At 41.6% G+C, this 24,263-nt stretch overlaps 1 protein-coding gene across 2 annotated transcripts in view; it reads right to left on the minus strand.

Annotated features, from left to right (window-relative positions):
* GPC6 (glypican 6) overlaps positions 1-24,263 on the minus strand; it is a 787,401-nt gene that overhangs the window by 531,445 nt on the left and 231,693 nt on the right. For both annotated transcript variants that reach the window (XM_081908218.1, XM_081908217.1), the window contains exon 2: positions 16,949-17,107. In XM_081908218.1, coding sequence (XP_081764344.1) covers positions 16,949-17,107 — 159 coding nt within the window. The remainder of the gene's footprint in view (positions 1-16,948; positions 17,108-24,263) is intronic.

Raw genomic sequence — 24,263 nt, forward strand, 5'->3', positions numbered from 1 at the left:
CTATTTATCTACTTGTACTGGTGTGCTTTCGAACTGCTAGGTTGGTAGGAGCTGGGACAGAGTACCAGCTCTAGCTATAATTCACTGCTGCACCTTTGCACCTCTGTATGGCTCCAACCAGTTACTGAAGGTCCCACTTTGCACACAGGATTTCAGCCACCTGGATAGATTGCAACTGCTTGCGATATTAATAGTATGTGTGGTTTGCACATATCAACACACTAAAGAGAACTCCAGTTTGGATAACACAGTTAAGAGAATGCTATTGTGAAAAACTTTACAAAATGGAACTGTTCTGTACAATGAACAGCCAAGTTTAATGTGCACTGTTTTTGCGTTACATCTTAAAGCAACATATCACTGAAATGTTAAATATTGTGGATATGGCACAATAAGTTATCAGCAACACTTATTTGGATCCAGATTTCAGTTCCCCTAATAAAACTAGGCCAACAAAAAAACCCTCAAGTTTGTTACGATTTGGGAGTTGTACGTCCATCACACCCGCCATCTCATTTAAAATAGAAATACAGTGGTACCTTGGTTTTCGAACTCAATCCATTCTGGAAGTCCATTCAACTTTCAAAACGTTTGATTACCAAGGCGCAGCTTCTGAATGGCTGATTGGCCCCAGAAACAATGCTGACAGCCAAAATGGACGTTCAGCCTCCAAAAAACGTTCGCAAACCAGAACACACACTTCCGGGTTTGTGTCGTCCGGGAGCCAATTTGTTCATCAACTAAGCCATTCAGGAACCAAGGTACCACTATAACCGTACATAGGTTGGATTCAGACTTCAGTTTCTACGGATGTAAAGAATCTTCCATCCAGGAAAGGGTATTGATCCGGTGGAGTGGCACTGAAGTCAGAGGAGAGGTAACATATATCTTCTGCAATGAGCTCTATGTGGGACTGCCTTTGAAGGTGACCCAGAAACTACAACTAATCCAGAATGCGGCAGCTAGACTGGTGACTGGGAGCGCCTGCCAAGAAGAAGAAGAGTTTGGATTTGATATCCCGCCTTTCACTCCCTTTAAGGAGTCTCAAAGCGGCTAACATTCTCCTTTCCCTTCCTCCCCCACAACAAACACTCTGTGGGGCTGAGAGACTTAAGAGACTGGCCCAAGGTCACCCAGCAGCTGCATGTGGAGGAGCGGAGACGCGAACCCGGTTCCCCAGATTACGAGTCCACCGCTCTTAACCACTGCACCAAACTGGCTCCCATATAACACTGGTCTTGAAAGACCTACACTGGCTCCTAGTACGTTTCTGAGCACAATTCAAAGTGTTGGTGCTGACCTTGAGGTCCAGCGCTGAGGGCCTTGTGGTGGTTCCCTCATTGCGAGAAGCCAAGTTACAGGGAACCAGGCAGAGGGCCTTCTCAGTAGTGGCACCCACCCTGTGGAACACCCTCCCACCAGATGTCAAAGAGAAACATAACTACCAAACTTTTAGAAGACATATGAAGGCAGCCCTGTTTAGGGAAGCTTTTAATATTTAATAGGTTATTGTACTTTAGTGTTTTGTTGGAAGCCGCCCAGAGTGGCTGGGGAAACCCAGCCAGATGGGTGGGGTATTATTATTATTAATAATAATAATATTTCTCTGCTGCCCCCAATGCTTCTTCCACACAGGGATCCTCCAGTCCACTGGAAAAGTGTGGGCGATGGTGCTAAGATATCCAGTGGAATACTAGGGGGGGAATCTTTCCCCCCTCTAACAGCAGAAGCATCCCCTGAGTAGTTTAATAGAAGTCTGAATCGAACCCTATACATCATTGCAAATACTGTAAAAATACCCCGAACAACAAAAGAATTGGACAAAGCCCACTTTGTTGAAACTGACCAACTGTTTATCAATACATGTGGCATTCATTAATATGTTCTGTGAATATGTGACTTTCCCTTCTGAAATGATGTATCCTTCCTTCCCCCGGTGTTATGTCTAGGAGCGTTTTACACAGACACCCTGAATTAATTGTAAACAGGGACAACTGCCTGGCTCCCATCAGCAGGATGTTTAAAATATGTTTTAAAAGCTAGCAGATGGACACTTCTACCATTCTGTGATAAACAGACCATGTTCCAGAGGCATAAAACAAACAGATTACACATTGAATGGAAAAGGGCAAAGTACAAATCAATCATTCCAAGTAATAAGCTATCTGCCAGCAATAGCTTTGTAAAGGACATGGGAGTATTTATTTTGGTATTCTGTCCACAAATATTTCACAGGGAAAACCTCTGCGATGACATACTGAATCTTGGTATACCAAAGCCTGAGACTGGAGATTTTAGAAAGCACAGGAGTCATAGAACTAAGCACTTTACTCAAAGGGCTTAATACTAACCAGGTCTTGCAGGTCCAGAAGTGTAAAGCAAAAATATATGGGCATTTTAAAAATGATGAAAATGTATACTTTTCTATTAAGCACTACCCAGGAACTGTTACTACAACAATTTCATTTGCAATTTGGATCCTTGATGCTTCTCCAGTCCTTCACAGTATCTTTACACATCCCCTTACTCTGGAACCCCACAACCCATTAAAGAAACAATGAAAATGCTGGTTCTAATACTGAAGTATTGCCTGTAATAGACAGTAATCTCTCACATATTGCCAAAATCTATTTTAGGAATCAACAGCTGAATCAGGCATCAAAATCCTGGCAGACAAAACAGCCTGGGACTCAGTTATACAGCTGCAAATAAAATGTTTTGCTTGTGTTTTAAGTGCAATATACAATGTGACGCTAGATGGTGAGCCTCATGGAAATGTGTTTTTTAAGAACACATTTTCAATTTTTTTTTTATGTGTGTGTAGATTCCACCCTGGACTCCAAAGGACCATGACAAATTCATTAGCCTTCACATATGGGTAACACTGTGCAAACAATTTAATGCATTAAAAGAGACCCCATGTGTATATAATGCAAGGAAGCTAATGGATCGAAGGGGATGGGAAACAGGCACTTTGGCAGAACCTACTTTGGGATATTGGACAGGGTCAATATAAAGGCAAACCAACATGCAGTTTTTCTTACTCAGGAAGACAGGGAGTTAGCTGTAGATTCGCAAGTTATCAGACATGCCTACAATTGAACCCAATTGAATTACCAATTTTCCATGACAGACACAGAACTAATTTTATACGCAAGTCCTCCTTTCTGTTCTATAAGTAAATATTTTACACTATGAAAGGTCCACACCTAGGCTCGTTGTTGGTCTTTTCACCTTCTTCATCATCCCACAAAATGTGAATTCCCCCCACCTTCCCTATTCAAAACTAACCATGGGTAAAGTAAAGGTAAAGAGACCCCTGACCATTAGGTCCAGTCGTGGCCGACTCTGGGGTTGTGGCGCTCATCTCATTTTACTGGCCGAGGGAGATGGCGTACAGCTTCTGGGTCATGTGGGCAGCGTGACTAAGCTGCTTCAGGTGAACCAGAGCAGTGCACAGAAATGCCGTTTACCTTCCTGCCGGAGCGGTATCTATTTATCTACTTGCACTTTGACATGCTTTCGAACTGCTAGGCTGGCAGGAGCAGGGACCGAGCAACGGGAGCTCACCCTGTCGCGGATTCAAACCTCCAACCTTCTGATCGGCAAGTCCTAGGCTCTGTGGTTTAACCCATAGCGCCACCCGCGTCCAGCACTGTATTTGCACCAATGTTTGTGCTGTCTATGCATAGATCCAATGAAAACCCCATAAAGGGAAGGAAGGATGTAAACATAGAGGGATGGAGCATGTAATATGCTGCCAGTATCCCAACAATTGTTAGAAGATTGGGAGAACTACATACATATGAACTAGGCTTTAACAGAAACAAACTTAAGATTCCTGAAAGATAAAGGGTAGCCATAAAAGCAGCCAAAAACTACAATCCAACAAGACCGACATATTAACACGGAGAAAATAAGAGCCAGCTTGGATTGGCTAACCAAAGGCATAAACAGTGATACCCAGTTAAATTTAACAATCACCACAACAAATCATGGTACATTTTTTCCTGGAGATTTGAAAAGGGTCTGAAAATTGAAATACTGATATGTGATAACAGTGCCAGCTCTCCCTGACAACATTCCTACATTAATTGGTGATAAATGTAAAGTTCAAAGATCTACTGTGGTTTCGTTGTAATTGAACATGTTTGTTTGAAAATATTTGTGGATGGCAATGAGAGGAAATAGGTTATGGCAGACTATCAGCACTTTCATGATCTTTGTTAGAAGCATAGCCCAAATGAATAGTGATGCTTTATGTTAAGATAATCCATAAGCAAGATTAAAACATCACATTAACTAAATTGGAGCCCCCTCCCCCCTGAAAAAAAAGAAAATCAGGAGAGGTGACAGGGATACCAGAAATACAATGGGGAAAAGGATGCTGAGAAATGGAGATATTGCACATTGGAAAGATGAAGAACACTTCCAGACTGTCACTATTTTTCAGGTGGGAGTCATTCGCATCCCAGCAAATTCAGGTTGCACAATGAAAGATAGTCTGGGGCTCTCACAAAACAAGCCCACTTCCCCTAACCAGGATTGGAGTTGTTGAGCTTTTTTGGGGGGGTTGAAGTTGCTGAGGACTTGGACTATTTGTGATGAATTTGGTGGGAAATGCAGTGGAAAGTGTGGGCTAACTCCTAGAACACAATATCGCCTAATCTCGCCACCAACAAATCAGGATGAATACTCATCAAACTGGTCGTTTGGAAGTGACCAATATTTATTTAAAAGCTTTTGGAAAAAGCAAACAGAGGCAAAAAATAATAATGTCAGTATCCATGAGCAGGCTCCTTCACTTCCCCAACAACTGCAACGTGGTAAACTTGTTTTTTCCACTTCACAGTTCACACTGTACATTAGAATCCGTGTGACTTAATGTTCTCTATACAAAAAGTCCTTGACTGTTTATCACTTAAAGGGTCCCTAACATGCTGGCTTTACATGTGTTGCTGTTGTTTTTTAAATGAAGGGACATTTAATCATGAATTTCCACCTGCACTAAAGAGGTTTACTAGCCCAGTTATCTGGTATCTTTTAACATACTTTGAATGCCACAAGAGCTTACTATACAGTTGAAGGTGGTATAGGGATTATCAGACCTCCACAGATTCATTTTTAGTTTCTAGGTACTAGCCCAAGCTACATTTCCCCCCCTTCCACAGTGTTTCTGTAAGAGTTCTGCCTTTTATAACATTAGTGCTTGGTGGTTTTATTGTTTTTATTGACTTTTTATTGTGATCTGAACTGTGTGCTTTTATTGAATGAAAGATGCTTTTCAATTTGGGGAAAATGTTAAATATGTGGCTTATACAAAGTTCTTTCTTATATGCTCAAACAGTTCCTGCTTACCACACACAGAGCCTATTTTCTTGTCCCTATCCCTGGTTAATCGCTACACTTTTGTGCCTTTGGGAATCAATTTTTTCAAGTTCATTGGCATCAGTTGTTTGACTTGCCATTCTGTAGGCTTCCATTTCCCATTCTGTAGGCTTCCATTTCCCATTTAGGGCGATAGACACAATGGCCCCATCACTAAATAAGAGGAGACAGATTAGCATAAAAATTGCATGTGCTAATTTGTATGCATAGAGGCACATTTAGAAATAATTGCTATAAACAGAGATGGAAGCACTAATGCTTTTGCCATAGAGGGGAAGACTGTGACCAGGGAACCCATCTGCTTGCTCCAACTACTGCCATCCATGCGCAAACCATTGATGTTGACATGCCCCCCCCAGTGGAAACTCACCTCTCAGGTGAGCACCATTGCCATTATAAGAGAACAAGGGAGATGTTCATGGTGAATTCCAGCATTCCTTTTTCTGGAAAAACCAGAACTGGGTGTTGATGACTGGGAGGGGTAGCTAATGCCACCGAAGGCAGAATCAGGATTCAAGATGACCTTAACAGATTGGAGAACTGGGCCAAAACATACAAAATGAATTTCAATAGGGGCAAATGTAAGATTCTACACAGGCAGGGGGAAAAATCAGCTGCACCAATATAAGGTGGAAAGGATATGGGGGCCTTTACTAAACCACAAGCTTAACATGAGTCAACAGTGTGATGCAGAACCAAGCGAATGAATGAATGAATGAATGAATAAATGCTAATGCTATTCTTGGTGCTGGAGGAGACTCTTGGGAGTCCCATGGACTCCAAGAAGATCAAACCTATCCATTCTTAAGGAAATCAGCCCTGAGTGCTCACTGGAAGGACAGATCCTGAAGCTGAGGCTCCAATACTTTGGCCACCTCATGAGAAGAGAAGACTCCCTGGAAAAGACCCTGATGTTGGGAAAGGAGAAGGGGACGACAGAGGACGAGATGGTTGGACAGTGTTCGCGAAGCTACCAGCATGAGTTTGACTAAACTGTGGGAGGCAGTGGAAGACAGAAGTGCCTGGCATGCTCTGGTCCATGGGGTCACAAAGAGTTGGACATGACTAAACGACTAAACAACAACAATGCTAGTTAGATTTTTGATAAAAGAAGAGATTGATGCATCCTGTCTCCAACAGGTGGAACCCACAAACAGGAGCACCAAAGTGCCATATAGCTTGTTACATCCCATTTTACCAGCTAATAAAGCCCACTTACAATAGGATAGTCATGTCTTCCTTACATATATTAAGCCAGACTTAAAACAGTGCAGAAGAGGCTATTACTGATGAAATAAGTCGGAGTCGAGTCTTCAACCATGTATAATAATGGGAGCAGCAGCTCAAGCAGTGAACCTTGGTATTAGAATAAGAACATTACAAGCATTTGCCTATTTTCATCTGTGAAATGTTGGAAGGCAGGCTCTTGCAGGAAAGGATTTCCTCTTGCCTGAAATTACTGGCCTGGGGTTGAATGGCAAAGCAATTGCAGCCCAGGATTGGCAAGCCGGAGGCAGCCTATGCACCATATACAGGATCCCTGCCATCCTATACATGATGTTTAATGTGTCTTTGCACTTATTGTGCTCAGTCTCTTAAAGTGTGAAAAGCAGCTGCAGGGGCTGATAATAATTGAGTTCACAGCAGTTGTGTAGGAGCAGTTTCAACCCTGTTCCCCACATTCCGCGTTATGATCCTGATGAAAATTCTTCCTCCGAAGTTCCTATTTGCCTCCCTCCATCAAAAGAATGCCATATATCCCTCCATCATATCTCAATGGGTAGACCTAGCATCCCAGAAACCTACATTATTTCCCTGAATCCCATTTTCTCATCCACCTCTTACTTAATTGCTTAATTACTTAATTGTAGTCAAATTCACAGCATCTTTCCATTTTCCTAAAAAAAAAAAAAAATACCCACCCCAAACTCCAGAATAACAGCACTGCCGTACACCACCCCAAACTCCAGAATAACAGCACTGCCGTACACCACTCTAATTTCCCAAAAAATAGCTACGATGGGTGCTTTTTGCAGTGGCATTAGCAGAGTGATTAGTTAATGGTTTTTAAATATTTGCAAGCTCAGAGGGCAGTGGGAATCATATTTTTGGTATGAAATAAGACCCATTAGGAATATCATAAACACCTGTCTTTGCTGCTAACTTGCGCTTTTATGATACTCCCCATCACAGCTGCACTAACATTCTGAATAACAGAATGTGGGACAACAATCAGTTCCCCAAAATAAAACGCTTAAAAATAAAGGAAGGAAGTTCCTTCTCTAGATTCTAGGCAATTGGTGTTTCACACTAGTCAGCCCTTTGCCTGATTTTTTTTTAAATAATATTTATTGAGGTTTTGAAAGATTACAAAAATAAAGAAAAAAAAGAAGAACAAAAAAGCAGAAAAATAAAAACAATTTAAAAAAGACAAATCAATCCTTCCATAACTTATCTTTCATTTGCTTGTTTCCTTGACCTCCTCACACCTCCCTTTTTGTGTTCTAGTTCAATTAGCTATTTCAGCAAATCCTTTCCATCTTTGTTTTTATGCTAATAATTTATCTTAATATAATGTAACTTTACATTCTCACCAATTAACAGTCTATTTTTACTTAATCCTTTATAACATTTCTGCTAAAACCACGCAACTTCATTCCAACATCCTTCTAACATTCCTTAATTTTACAATGTTTCTGTAAATAAACTTTAAATTTCTTCCAAACTTCATCCACCGACTCTTCTCCCTGGTCTCGGATTCTGCCAGTCATTTCCGTGCCTGATTAACTAGATATGCTCTTCTAAAAGTCCATCAATTTTATGCCTTTAGTCATTGGCTAAAATCACTAAGAGGCGGGAGCAGGCTAGTTTCTCATAAATCAAAAGATTTCTGCATGTGGTGCCTCATCTCTCAACTTCCACAAGAACCAGAAGCTTACTTTACAAAATAAAGCTCCACACTTGACAAATATGGCTCAGCTGGGGGCGGACACCAATGTGTGTCTTCAGTTCTTTTTAGTACTGGAATACCTAGCAAATATTATTTCACGGTTTCTACACACAAATTTAAATGAAATTATTTAGACATTCACAGAACAGTGCCTCTGAAATAAAAGTTCTCTTTTGTGGTGGTGAAGTAGTCATTCACCTAAAATAGAAGTATTGGGATATGCTATTCCAGACTGCAGTTACCTGATTTACAAATTATAAATAACCTGGGTGTCCTGCTTAAAAAATGTGTCTTTAAATGCCTTTGGATAACTTGTTATTCCATGTTTAATTAATACTTCCTACTAAAAGTCGAAGTTGGTTATTCACAGCAACCCCCTCATATGCTACAGACTGTGACCTTTCTGCCCCATTAAGATAGGTGACAGTATATTTTCCAACCGGACATAAATGGGAATTTTAATTGAGGGAGATTGCCATTCTCTCTAATTATGAAAAATGCCAGAACAGAGCCGATCAAGAGAGCAGAGCAGTCATCTTCCCATGTTACCCACTGAACAAATATGTTAATCCAGTTAGAAAGGTTAGGCAGCTTTAGATGTTCAGCCCAGTGTGTCTTAATAATCTAGATCTCTTCTCAGATTAGGCCTTTCATGGTAAAATACTATCCAGAGTTCAGGTCAGTATCTCAGCTGTAAATAAATACACACACCATCAGCCCCGGTGCATTTTGCCAACAGAAAATGAGAAGGAAACCTGTTTTAATTGTTGCAAGGCTATCTGGTCTATTGGTGAACAGGAGCATGAATGGAAGTTTCCAGTGCTATGTCAGGATAATCATGGGAAAACCATGGTTAATCATGTGCTGAACACATAAGAAATTCTCCGCTACAAAGAATTGTATCTGTCTTTAGGAGAAAGAAAACCCTGTAAGGCCATACCCCCTGCTGACACATAGTTAAAGGAACAAGCTTCTGATGCCAGTCAACCAATGGCTGTCTGCCAAGATACAAATAAGGTTAATTTCTTTGGAGCTACCTTTTGCACTTAATTCTTCTGTGGCACAGACCCTCATTCTTTTGAATACAGTCATACATCGGGTTGAATGTGCTTCGAGATGAGCGTGTTCGAGTTGCACTCCACGGCAACCCGGAAGTAACAGAGTGTGTTACCTCTGGGTTTCACCGCTTGCACATGTGCAGATGCTCAAAATAACGTCACGCGCAGAAGCAACGAAAAGTGACGCGTGTGTGCGCAGACGTGCCGTCGCTAGTTCTGCTTGCTTCTAGATGAGAACTGGGCTCCGGAACGGATTCCGTTCGCATCTAGAGGTACCACTGTACTGCACCTTGGCCCACAAGCTTGTTAATTGAATCTTTGTCCATTTTTATCAAGGTTAGAGTCTTGGCCTCCTGAGCATCATATCTGAGATATATCAATAAAATTCAAAAATTCAGGGGTCATTTTGGGAAGAAGAAAAAAAAAAAACCCAGTCAGTAGACATCAAATGATCACCAGGGCTAACTGGTCAAGTTGGTCCTACTAGGGGCAGCAAGGAGACCAGGGAAGAATTGAAATGTGGGTTCCGAGAAAGGGTTACTTCATAGAAGAGGAAAGGGAATATAGGGTCAGTTAATTCAAATTGAAGGCCAGGTGAAATAGCTCGGTCTTACAGACCCTGCGAAAGGAGATAAAGTCCTGCGTTTCAAAGAAGCATTTCAGTTAAATGTGTTGTAAATTTAAACAGGGAAAACAGGTAGAGAAACACAGGGCTCCACGGCACCGTCTGGTGGCACAATGTTATATCGCATATACAGTGCATATAAATCACTTTTTCTTTACCAATCTAGCTGCGTCCCAGATCTGCACAAAAAGAATATAAATAGCAAGCAGGTCTGTTTTACTGTGATAAAAGATGTTCCTTGGTACTTCTTTCTAAATGTAGTCCTTGATTCTACAAATACTCCGATGGATTGGTGCCTTTATCGTATTGTTGAATCTTCCATGGGAAAGAGACATTTTGTTTATGCCATTTGGATATTTCAGTGAGAGAAGATCAAAGAACTATAAATCAAACAAGTTTTATGGGGCTTTTACTGCCTCTCCTTCTCAAACTAATGTGACTGTCTGTGCAGTTTTGAGACCAGAGTCTGTATAAAATTGGGGCAGTAAATTGCCATAAATCCTTGCTTTATCTGAAACTTGATATACCTGACTTAGATGCACCTACTATGATGATACCATTAGAAGCATTCGCATGTCAGGTGGGCACCAACCATAACAATAAAAAGACACCTTTATGTACGCCATATATATCCATGGAAATTCACACTTCTGCAAGATACACGCATACATACTTTCTGAAAAAATAATAATAACTGACCTCTATCCATGGGCTGTGAGCAAGTGTCAAATCTCAAAGATAATATAAAAATATAATAAAATTTTAAACAGAAAACCCCCAACCCTACGTGAAATGCAACATTTTTCTGAAGCAGATCTGCACACCTATGCATGCAGAGAGGCCTATGAAGTGCAAAAGAACTCAGCTAGTTCTTCCAGGAAAATATGGCTCATTTCATACTCCCTCTTTCCCCAAGTACTGTGATGTTAAGGGTTGCCCTTTTGAAACCTCACTTTCTTTGTGATGACAGAAACAGGTCTACAGACATAAATATATTGAGCATAAGGGACGAGGGAGGCACCATGATAGGGAAGGGAAGTACAGACCCTCCAAGTGTCCCTATTCACTGATTTGGAGAAGCCATCCCCATTTCTGATTTGATCCTGGAAGGTCCCACTTTTCCTTAGGATGTCCCTATTTTCATTGGAGAAATATTGGAGGGTAAGGAGTTATCCGACCCCCGAGCCGTCTGAAGGCTGTATAGGGAAGGGTTGTTGTTTTTAATGTTTAATGTTTTATTACTGTGTTTTTCCATGTATAAGATGCCCCCTATTTGGGGGGACTCCAAATTAAGAAAACCCCTCAGCACTACCTGTGTATAAGACGAGTCCCAATTTCAAACTAATTTTTTGGTAAAAAAAGCCTTAGTCTTATACACAGAAAAATACAGTATGTTTTTATATGTGTTAGACGCTGATTAGAGTGGCTGGGCTAACCCAGGAAGATGTGTGGGGTATAAATAGTAAAATTATCATTATGGAATGGGACGTCAATATTTCCATCAGAGGAATGTTGGAGGGTATGCAAGTATTACTTTTATTGGCCACAATGACACATTTTGAAAGAAATTATTCAATTTGCAAAAGAAATTGGAACAAAACTGATGCATGACGCAGAAAGCAGGGATAGTCACACAAACACACTAAAAGTGCTGTAAAGTTCTACTGCATTTATCTATATCAGAGAAGTTTTTGAAACTTTCAAACTTATTTCTATCCAGGAATGTAGAATTCATCAAATGTTATTTCAATCTGCACACACATCTCTGCCAACTTTTCGCTGGTTAAAAACCAGTATCAACCTTTCAATTAAAAGAAATCACATGCCTAAGCCGTGAAAACATTCCCCCCCCCCACACACATCTGAAAACTTTTAAACTTGTCAAAACTCATCATAAACCTTCCAATTCAAAACAAACCTTATTACACACACATACTCAAGTAGAATAAAGTTTTCAAAAAAAATGTCCTCTTGCAACATCAATTTCTACCGAAGCAAAATATTTGTTTGTATTACAGGTTTTTTTGGCAGGGTATGGTGGTATTGAAGAGATTATGAGGTTTTGAACTATATTTATAGCCATTTTTTGGACTGGGTAAACCGTCAGACCACACACCCCACCACCCGTAGCAAACTGTGTGTGTCTTGCTAGCAAGCAACAGTTTCCCCATCTATTCATCAGTGGAAGATACATATATGTGATATACAGTCGTACCTCTACTTAACGAATCGTCGGGTTACGGCCACACGCACAGAAGCGCTCAATCATGCCGCGTGCGTGTGCAGAAGCAAGCCTCTATTTACGTAATTTTTGGGGTGCGAATGGACCCCCAGAACAAATTAAATTCGTATCCGGAGGGTCCACTGTATTGATAATGAGGAAAAACTGTGATCTTGTCTTATATATTCTAAGACTAAAGCTCAGGGATACTGGAAGTTGCAGTCCACAAACATCTGGAGGCAACAGGTTGAAGAAGACTGATTTAATTAAAGACATTTGGGAAGCTAGTCCCTCTGGTTTTCTGCATTTACGTTGTTCGCATACATTTTCAGAGCCACATGTACAGCAATATAATTTACTTCATCTGTATCACACTGAGAAGCTAGCCACTTGGATGTAGAAACCACTTAATGCAGAATTATTTTCCACTTTCTATGGCAGAGTAAGACAGTAACCAGCTTTCCTTTAACTATTTTTCCCCCTTAAAAAAAATAAAAATCAACATCTCATTGCAATTTGCCTATAGTTATTCAGAGGATTAGTTAAGAAATGTCAGTGAACAGATACCGCCTGCTCATTAACATTCATGGCATTACCCCTTCTGGTGGGTTGGTTTCAGCTGCTGATAGAGCAATACTTTAAACAGATATTGGCTTGGCTGCAAAACAGCTGCTCAGCAAAGCCACCATGCAGTGGGAATTGGTGATAATGAAATGATAGTATTACGACAACTCTGGGAGGATAATATATCTTAAGCTGCTTTGAGGTATGCCTTGTGTTGTCTGACTACTAATAAACACAACTGTTTGTCCAGTCCTGTAAGGGGTTGTTCCTCAGTGGGCAAACAGTTCAGACCCCCACCGTTTCCTGAAATTCAAGCAGAGCTATAAATGTGAATCAAATCTCTGCAAATTGTGATGTTTCTTTGTCCCATACATACTTTCAAGGATGAAAGAATATCAGCTGATTTGCTCCAGTGCTCCTTTACTTGAGGCACTTGATGTCAGGACATTTGGAAGTGCTTGATATTATTCTGAGGCTAAATAATATTCTGAGGTTCTAAAGTTGTGGCTCACTGTTGCTATATGTGGCATAGATGGTTGGTGGGCAGCTGTTAACCTGGAGACCACATGTCTTCATTTAAATGCTCCAGAGCCACAGAAGAGGGTGCAGCTGATGTACTTTGGTCTCATACCTCCTTCGGCCCTCCATCAGCTTTCTACTCACTATAATAAACAGGGAAACAGATTTCGCAAAGAAGCCAGAAGGCTATTGCAGGGTGATGCATATTCTCCTGATATTTCAAAGCTTTCAAAGGGACATGGATTGTCCTCTACTAATCCTGCTTAGTTGGGTAGGAGAGCTGAAAAAATGGCACATCTGGCAACTAATGCGCTCCTTGGGTTTCAGATAGTACATGGGTAGACGAGTCTTAAAAGCCCCACAAACAATTTTACATGGCCCTCTAGCGGCTATGAATGCTTATTAATCAGAAGTAATGTATTTAGTGTTAACTCTGAAAGTGTATACTGTGGTATCTTGGAAGTTGAATGGAATCCGTTCCAGAAGTCTGTTTGACTTCCAAAACGTTTGGAAACCAAGACGTGGCTTCCGAATGGCTGCAGGAAGCTTCTGCAGCCAATCGGAAGCTGCGGAAGTCATGTCAGACGTTCGGATTCCAAAGAACGTTCGCAAACCGCAACACTCCCGCGGTTGTGGCGTTCAGGAGCCAAAACATTTGATTTGCAAGGTGTTCGGGATCCAAGGTACTACTGCACTTGATTTTAACCAAACTAAGCCTCTGACAGCAAAACATACACCAGGAGGTTTAATTTGGTCAGCATCAAGTATACACTTCCATAGTTAACACTAAATACATTAATTCCAGTAAATGAGCCGCCATAGCTGCTAGAGGGCCGTGAAAATTTGTGTCCCGGGCTTTTTAGACTTGTCTACCCATGTACTGGGGGACGCGGGTGGCGCTGTGGGTAAAAGCCTCAGCGCCTAGGGCTTGCCGATCGAAAGGTTGGCGGTTCGAATCCCCGCGGCGGGGTGCGCTCCCCTCGTTCGGTCCCAGCGCCTGCCAACCTAGCAGTTCGAAAGCACCTCCGGGTGCAAGTAGATAAATAGGGACCGCTTACTAGCGGGAAGGTAAACGGCGTTTCCGTGTGCGGCTCTGGCTCGCCAGAGCAGCGATGTCACGCTGGCCACGTGACCCGGAGGTGTCTCCGGACAGCGCTGGCCCCTGGCCTCTTGAGTGAGATGGGCGCACAACCCTAGAGTCTGTCAAGACTGGCCCGTACGGGCAGGGGTACCTTTACCTTTACCTTTACCCATGTACTATCTGAAACCCAAGGGGCGCATTGGTTTCCAGATGTGAAAGATATTGGCATTATTTTCAGCTCTCCTACCCCACTAGTTAGCCTGACCTTGGAGGAAGAAGTATTACGAGTAGTGAGAAAGGGGTGGAGAGACACAGCAGAATCTTCTACCCTTCAACCACTATTTTGGAATGCCAGATTAGGTTTTAGGCAGCAAAATATATTGAGCTGTCACTGAGTGCTTTTCTGCTATGGTTCCCCCCCCCCAAAAAAACACAGCACAATCACAATAATAACTATGATTCTGAAATGTACTAGACAATAAATAAGGGCTATTCAGAAGCTAAGCACAAAAGCCATCTGTGTGACATCTCTGCTGGTAAATTTCCCTAACTGTTTGAGTTCCCTTCCACCAAAAAGGCACTGCATTCAGGTGATCGGTTTCTACCTTTTGCATCTATCTATTGCAATTTGCTGCATATCCCATGAAAAAGCTCTTCCAAAACTGCACGCCAGTTATGTGATGAAATGAGTACTAAAAGTTTCAGCATAATTAGAGTAGCATTGTTCATCCTTCCATGAATCAACACAATTTTCTTCCTCCTACATAATTTCAGCATATGCTTTGATGGAGAGAATGAAAATATCCACAATGAACTCATCCCCTCTGACAGAAGAAAGGGAAAATGTGCTTCAACCCCTGCAAAGCTGCTGAATCATCTTTTGCTTTAACTCTGGAGGACGCGACAATCTCTCTGGAGTGATTCGGAACACAAAAAAAGGAAGTATAAAGTCACCTCACTACAAGTGCACTGGGCATAGACATTGGCAAATATTTGCCCTTTGGCAACCATGTCATAAGGCAAGTGTGAGAATTTGATCCTTCTCTGCGCTTGTAGATTCGGTTAGAAAAGAGCATCTCTGGTCATATTGACAAAGGATATTTCTCTCGGGGTGGCAACACTGCAACCTTCATGCATCCTGGGAAGAGATAGAAGTCCCTTGGGAATCAAACGTTTTCATTTTTATATATCAATGGCAAAAGTTGTGTGCTATTGGGGAAAGTAAGTTTTAAAACCCCCAAAGCTTAATAGCTTTAGAATAAGGTGTGTAGAACAATGACTTGTTTTTCTACTTTCTGGCTTCTGAGTATGTCTAGTCTATCCAAGATTTCGTTTTGAGCTGAGGGCTGCAATGACCAGAAACGGTTTATTAAAGCGTGTTCTTCGGCAGAAACGGAGTCCTTGCTGTCTCTTGTAGGAGGTTGAATATCAAGGCGGGATGTATCTTTCATTTTTAAAATTGATGGATCTTGTTTGTGATGGTCCGGCTGTCTCATTTGGGATCTGTTTTGTTGTTTAGGTTTTTTCCGAGGGTGCAATGAGATTAAGGGCCACTATCTGAATGATAATCTTGGTCATTTGATTGCCCTTTTTACCCATTGTCATCTTTTTAACTGTATATATTGTTTGCTTTATGTTGCTATGGCAGTTGGCTAATGCGAATAAAGTTTATCTATCTATCTACTTTCTGGCCAGGGTTCCACATCCACCATAGTAGTCCTATTATGGTCCTCATGAGGAACATTTCACTTCATAAAGGATGTTTATTAGTATCGTTTTCAGAGCGAACCCTAGACAGCATATTCCAGCAAGAGCTTAACCAAGCCCCCGCAGCATCTATGGTTTATATTTCGCAAAATGTAAATGTGCCCATTCAGGCAAACAAATAGGCAAAGGGGCCATGGCATATCAAGTGAGACGGACCTAATATTTCATCCATGTGCTGTTTTAAACAGTGTGCAAGTCTTTCATCTCTCAGCAGCCCACTCTTTCATATCGTTGGGATTAACAGGAATAATTACAGATAAGGGATGCCAGCTTTAAAGGACGCTCTTATCCTAGCAGGACAACAACTGAATCTGCTATCTAATTGCCTGGAAAATACAATTAACATTCATTCTGAAGAAGTGGTATCCTATGATAAACTAGAGGATTCCAACTAAGGTATCTGACCGTACAATGGATTAATTGATTGAGCCTTTTATGATGTGACACACATGATCAACAGTCTCATATGGTTATCTATTGCTGGATGGTATCGTTCAGACTGCAGGTGTTTGGATCAAATCAAATCTAATTTAATGTTTGGATGCCCTATTTTAAAAGCATCATGTACGTATAAAACTAGCATGCTAAAGAAGGAGATAATAGCCTAGCCTTATCTATGACATGTTTGTTTTGTAAGTTCGGGAAGTGATTTTCCACGGGAGAGCATCTTTTATCTGCCACTTGAAGTGAAATCGGCTGTCTACATTATGTACAGTTTCGTGGATGACTGTGCAGATTGGCTCCATGAATAAGCAAAATATAACATGCTACTCACCATCAAATTTCTTGTGCCTAGACACAAAGGTTGTGCGCACAAAATGACTTGTCTCCTCCACCAAATTCTCAAATTCCAGTTTGCTTTGCTGGCTTAGCTTGTCTTCCATTTCTGATGTGCAGCATGTATATTCCTGAGGGCAGATTCTCAAATGTTCCCCTGCAATAAACATAAATGAATGCAACGTATGAATGAAGGCTGGCAAAATTTACATCCCTGTTCATATGCACACACTGGTCCCACTTTATGAACATTCGCTACGTGAAATTTCACATATCCATACCAGAGGAATCAGTACCCAAACCTATACATATTACATATTCATATATCTGAGCAGAGCAATTTTTTTTTACTTCCTTGCTTGCATTTTGTTGGCTGGCTGAGGAATGGAGGGAAGGGAAGCAAATCGGACAAACCAGAGAGCATTTGTTTGTGTGTTTTCCTGTCTTAAAAATAAAAAATAAAAAATTTGGGGTCAAATTTGCGTGGTTGAAAATGCATTTAAAATTTTCTCATAGAAATCAATGGAAATTGTCAACTCATTCTGTAAACACCCACCTAGCGAATGATTTCCAGGGAACACCTTGTGTTCGGTAAGCAAGATGTGCATGTACTGTCAAGTTACTACCAGCAAATTGCTTTCCATTCATTTGCAAGGAATTATTAGTCACTGCCCAGCCATTCATTTCTGCAACCAAAAGGACTGCATAGTGTAACGGTTGAAGGGGCTTCAGTGCTTAACTGAAAAGAACATACTGGTGAAACCAAGTGTTTGAGTCTTCTCAGGGATGGGGACCCGTTCTTTCACCAAGGTGGTATTCCATGAAGCATTCAGAGGCAAGGTGTGATGTCTACTGCATAGTAGACACTAAGGCTTCAGTGGGTAGAGACCGAAACAAAAGCAGAGGGGCACCGCTTTTCATTCTCTTTCGGCCACTCAACATGCCAACAAGGAAGACCTAATTTGCTCTTAGCCAAACGTTTGGATGGATTGCTTAATTTAGCTTACCCCCTGTCCTTTTCCATTGCTGCATCTATTTTGGCTCCCTGCATCCCCCCCTCCAATCTCCTTCTCTATCCCAGTCTCCATCTCCTCCTCCATACGAAATGGGATGCATGAAATAAGGTCAAAGGTCACAAAGCCACAAGTTTCCTACTCCAGGACATCTAAATAAGGAAGGTCTTTGCCAGCTGAAAGAAAGCTAGTGGAAAGGGCCCTAACTATTAAGTGAATCCCTGGATCTTGGAAATACCACTGAGAAAGCCCTCTCTAACACCTCTGGTAAACACACCTCCAATATTGGCCAGACAAAGAGAAATACAGTCATACATTGGTTGTCGAACGTCCTGGAACTCGGACATCTTGGATCCTGAACGCCGCAAACTTGGAAGTGATTGTTCCGGTTTGTGAACGCTCTTTTTGAACCCGGACATCCAACAGGACTTCCGTGGCTTCTGATTGGCTGCAGGAACTTCCTGCAGCCAATAAGAAGCTGCAATTTGGTTTTTGAACATTTTGGAAGTCAAACGGCTTTCCGGAATGGATTCCGTTTGACTTCCAAGGTAGGATTGTACATCTCTTGTGGATCTTCTCAGTAGAAGTGTCCACCCTGTGGAACACCCTCCCATCATATGTCAAGGAGACAAATAACTACACAACTTTTAACAGCCCAATATAGAGAAGTTTTTAATGTTTTATTACACTTTAATATTTGTGTGCCTATATATTAGAGCTTAAGCTCAATTCTGGCTTCATCTTTTGCATTTTAATAGCAACGTCTGACTGTCAGAAGTTCTCATAAACAAAAGTAGATTTCCTGTTAGACACACATCATTGTAAGTAAAAATGCAATGAAGTATTTAATTAATGTTTATGCTACACAAAAGAAAAGCAATAGAGAAGTAGTGATTTTCATTCAGTTCCCCAGATTTATCTCTTGGTGTACCATGCCACTGCTCTTGACAGTATTGGTTTCTTCAATGGAGGCTACAAGTGGATGCCCATTATTTAGCTCATGAAATTAAAATACTCAGTTATTACTACATGAACCGTGAATTTCCAATTGGTGCTGTTCTCTGGTTGTCAGAAATATTTAGGCTGCCTTGCAAAAAGGAGAAAAACCCACTGTCCCCTTGAGAAATAGAATAAATGCTCTGACTGAAAAGAGCTACACACGTGCCAATGTAAATGTTTCGCTTTCAGCGCAAACCATGCTGATTAAAATCTCAACATGCTCTTTTAATGCACAGAGGCAAGACAAGGGCTTACATATTATTCAGTGACTAACTTTTACACCCCGAGGCTCCCAGGACCCACCCCCAAATTAACTTCACTCAGACACATATTTTAGTTTTAAGTTTTGGGGTGAATTTTGGCCACAACTTTATTGAATTACAATTTCATGAGCGGTATTGGCTTAGGCATTGACTCTTGACTGTAACTGACTCCACCTTCTGGGTGGCAGTCAAAAGGGGTAAACCAAATGAGGGAGCAACGTTGATGCGGACCAACTGAAGCTCACCCCGGGGTTCCTGTGGTCCTGGCATGGCCCTAACCCCTCAAGCGGGCTTCAGACAAGATCCAGGACCCCCAGCTTCCTTTAATGGAATACCCGTTCCTGGAGGGGAAGGTGATGGCCGCACCTCCCCTCCCCGCAATCCAACCTAGCCTTACAAGTTGTGACAATTGCTAAGGGGTAGGCAAAAACCAAGTGGCTAGAGCCAATTTGCCAATTGGAAAAAAAATCCTACCCAGCCCCTGTTCCAAAAACAGGTGACCTAAACCAAAGCAAGGTCAGACTAAACTACCTAACTCTAGGGGGGGGGGAGTGTTTGGCAGCACAACACGAATGCCCCTCCTCCCGTCATGCTGGCACTTTTTAAAGCCCCTGGATCATGTCACCCTCTGGGGATTGGCTAAAACAGCCTGGCGTGATCCAGGGGCTGTGGCCAGGGCATTTTCCACTTCCCTCCACCCATTTTACCCCTATGGGGTAAGTCCCAGGCACCCGTGTGCAACCAGGACCCTCCAATAAGAGGCAGTGTTTTCATCAACCCCTCACTCAGTTTGTGCCTTTTGTCCCCGTGAAGAGATGCCCAACCACACCAGACCTATTTGCACATGTCTAGAGTGGATTGTAGAGTCCAGCATCTACTTAAGAATTTGGCCAGAGCAGAATGGTTTCATTTTAAAATCCAATGACAAGCAAGATGCATCTACCTGTCCCTTTTTGATCATGTACACAAAATCCAGCTGTTTTTGCTTTGAAGTTCACTTCCTGCTTCTAACACTAGGGTTTTTTTTTATCTGGGATGTTTTCAACATGAACATTGCAACCCAGCAGGGGAACTATGCACCTGGGTTTCTAGCAAGGAATTCAGTGGTGCAAAAGGCAAGCACGAGACTGAAATGCGTTCCTTCTGAAATTCTGGGCTTTCATAGGCCAACAGTTCATGATTGACAGGTGGGCCCAACAAACCAGACAATCCTAAATATGACAGAATCAAAACACTGAGATGGGGGAGAGTGGACCTGCGTGCTTGCCAATCAGGGAGAAGATGAGCAATCAGGCAATGCCATCCTCACCACCACCACAACTCTCTGGGTAAGAGGTGAGTGAACAAGAGAGTAGGTTGAAATTATTTATTGGCAGAACTTGATGGAATTTGTGTGCCCCTTCTGAGAGGATGAAGCCAAACCGATTTCAGACCGATTTCAGACTGGTAAGCATTTGGTTTACAAACATCCGCACAGGGCATTAGAGCCTAGTTAGTCTGTAAATGTCCGATGTTGTTAGGCTTCCATGCTTCAGTGAATTGCTATCGGTAATCTTGCAAATTAACCTTATGCCAATAACAATAGAAACAATAGCAAATTAATGGCTGCTCCGTGAACAACATGATCCCTGAACAGGCTAAGTTTGAATCCCTTCACCTTTTCCCTCAAATCAAGCTCATGTTCTTGGTTTTGTTACACAATGTTCCAAAATGACATCAAGGTATCGATTTTGATATTTACAAACCTTGGCGATTTTACAGGCTGTAACCACTCACAACGAACATGCTGTTCTTTTACCCTGAGAAATTCCATGCATTTTGTATTCTTATGGCACTTTCAGCAAAGATTATATAGCATAAGGGGCATCAGATACAGCTAGCTGGCTTTCCCTTGGCCCAAAGGGGGTCTCCATAGAGTAGCTTGACTGCATTAAGTTATGCTGTGCCAGCACTATGCCAGACACAAACAAGAATTAATTCAGCAGTTCACAATGACCTACTGCAACTCAGTGAACCACAGTGCTTCAGACTAAAGATGCTGACTTACATCTCTCTCCTTTCTCTGTGGCCCACATTATATAAATCAAGCCAATCACCTGCTACAAATTCAACAACTAGTGTTCAATTCCAGTTTTTATTACAGCTGTAATCTCACACCTGTCTGCACTTGCTCCATATTGGAAAGCATTTACAGTTGAATTTGGGAACTTATGTAACGTAGCACGGCAGCTTACGAACCACACTTCTATACTCAAAGCCAGATTATTGTGGGGTTTGAACAACAGCTGTCTCCCACTCTCCCCAGTCTCTAGGGATTACCAGGAAATGAAACAGCCCTATATTTACGTGGGGGGGGAGAGAGAGAACCTGTCAGGCAACCACCCAGAGAATTGTGAGAAACAGGGCAAAGCAAAGTAAAAGCAGAATAAACCCAGACCTTATAGTTACTTTAGTGGAGACTTTTAGTCTAGTGGTAGTACAAAGAGGATGAGACTCTTTAGACTCTTGGGAGTCCCCTGGACTGCAAGAATATCAAACCTCTCCATTCTGAAGGAAATCAGCCCTGGAAGAACAGATCCTGAAGCTGAGGCTCCAATACTTTGGCTACCTCATGAGAAGAGAAGACTCCCTAGAAAAGACCCTGATGCTGGGAAAGATGGAAGGCACAAGGAGAAGGGGACAACAGGACGAGATGCTTGGATAGTGTTCACGAAGCTACCAGCATGAGTTTGACCAAACTGTGGGAGGCAGTGGAAGACAGAACTGCATGGCGTGCTCTGGTCCATGCGGTCACGAAGAGTCGGACACAACTAAACAACTAAACAACAACAACAAGAAGTACAAAGAGGCCTCTCAAGTTTCCCAGAAGTTTTCTTCTTTTCCCAATGCTGTTTGGTAACACATAGGCCAAGTCCTGGCCTGATATCCCTCAGGTCACAAGTTTAAGGTCTGTTATTGGGGTTATGTCATGATACTCTGGGATGGTTCCAGGGTTAAGCAAAGTCATGACTAGGTCTGGGTGGTATCAGCTTTTCAACATCGTGAATACGCTGCAATATAATGATACATCTTTTGGGAATTATATGGACAGAACTGCTTAAGTTGTATAGAAATTTATTTATGTATGCTACTACAGCAGCAAGAATGCTACTTGCCCCAAAGTGGAAAGAAGTAGAAGTCCCAGCAAAGGAAGAATGGATACAAAAACTTGTGGAATATGCAGAAATGGCAAATCTCACCAGAAAAATAAGAATTCAAGATATAAAAAAGTTTGTTAAAAGAACGGAAATGGTTTATTGAGTATTTACAGATAATTTGTAAACAGATAAAAAACATTAGCAGGATTATTGTAGTAACCTGCAGTTTCATAAGAGTATATATTTAAAGTAGATAATTAAATGAGCAAATTAAATGAATTTGGATATGCAGAAGATATTTTTAGAAAATGAATTTAAGGAACTGCAGAAAGAGGGGGAAGGAACTCAACCTTTGAAATGTAAAATTGATTGGAAAACTAATGAAATGCATAAATTTGAAAAGTATAAATAACAACCTTTTTTTTTAAAAAAAAGAGATACATCACAATGTTGAAAAGTGGAGGGAGAAACAAGCTGCATCAGACCCAACCGGAGTGAAACTGCCTTGACTCCCTTGGCAGGAGCAATGGTGATTTCACCTTGGCACCTCGAGGGGTTGGGGCCGATGTAGCTTGCTTGTGTGCTGAGTGCTGGTGGGACTCAGGAGCAGTGGTAGTTTAATTCATGATATACTGGTGGGTGAAGGTGCAATCGTGCCCTCAAACTGATCCTGGGCAATGTATTGTTACACCGACCAGGCCTAGTCATGGCAACCTGCTATTTGTGGACCCTCCCACCTCTCAGGGCCTCAGGAAATGTGACACTGGAGTATTGGGCAGGGGGTAGCAGGATATTACCCAACATGTCATGTTTCTGTGGTGGCTGCCATGTTCTTTTCCTCACAGAGTGCTCTGGCTTTCCACCTAGTATCTGGTGGAAAACCCAAGATGATGGCCAGAAAGCTCTTGGTGCCAGACACCATAAACATGTAATTTTGAAGTAAGTTAAAAATGGAGTCCAAGTCAAGTTTCAGAAGGAACTCTCTGAGCTGCTCATGTCGGCACAAGCCCTGATGGTGTGGACTTAGAAAAAGGGCATCATGACACGGAGTTTTAAAATAAGTGTGTCACTTGCTAGAAGAATAGTCAAAACGTAAAATTAGGCTTTTACTTCTCCCACAGCTGAAATCTTACTAAAGCTCAGACCGCAGTCATTAATTATAATGGCACCCTTGTTAAAGTAGAGCTTAATCACACAAACGTATCTGAATTTCTTATGATTTGCGGCATAAATTTTACAATTACAAGAATAATATTTTTTATGATATACTCAGTTTTGATAGTGCCTGCCCTAACCCCAGTTGAAAACCAGTCATAAACTCTACAATTTATAGTATACTACCTAAGGTTAAATTCATGTAAGAACGATGAAAAGAATGATATGACCATTTCTGAACTTTTCTATACTATGCAAGAGTGGGCAATCTTTCTTCTTCTTTCTTACAATCGAGGAAACTGTTTGGTTTCCTATTCATAGGACTGTAGAGATGCAAGGGACACAAAAGGGTCATCTAGTCCAACCTTCTGCAATGCAGGAATCTTGACTTGCAGCCCCAAAGCCAACTTGAAACCATGCCATGCCCTGCTTAGTGTTGCAAATGTGCTAGCATTTTATTGCTGCACCACAAGGAGGAATAAACCTTAGTTTGAGAATGTTGTTTTGTATTTTGTTGATTCAATGACAGAAGTTTTATATAGTTTTCAGCAAGTTTTCTAGAGGGTCTATCAATGCTAGTCAATAAATACAGGAGCATCAGTTGCTTCCTATATGAATATAGTAGCATTAGAAGCTGACTTACACTGAGCCAGGTCATTAATCATTCTAGGCCAGTACTGACCGCACTAATTGCAGAGTTTTCCAGGGCCACAGGAGAACAGAGGTCTTCCATTGAAGGTCCTTCA

The sequence above is a fragment of the Podarcis melisellensis genome (assembly GCF_964234715.1).
Source record: "Podarcis melisellensis genome assembly, chromosome: 4".
Taxonomy (NCBI): domain Eukaryota; kingdom Metazoa; phylum Chordata; class Lepidosauria; order Squamata; family Lacertidae; genus Podarcis; species Podarcis melisellensis.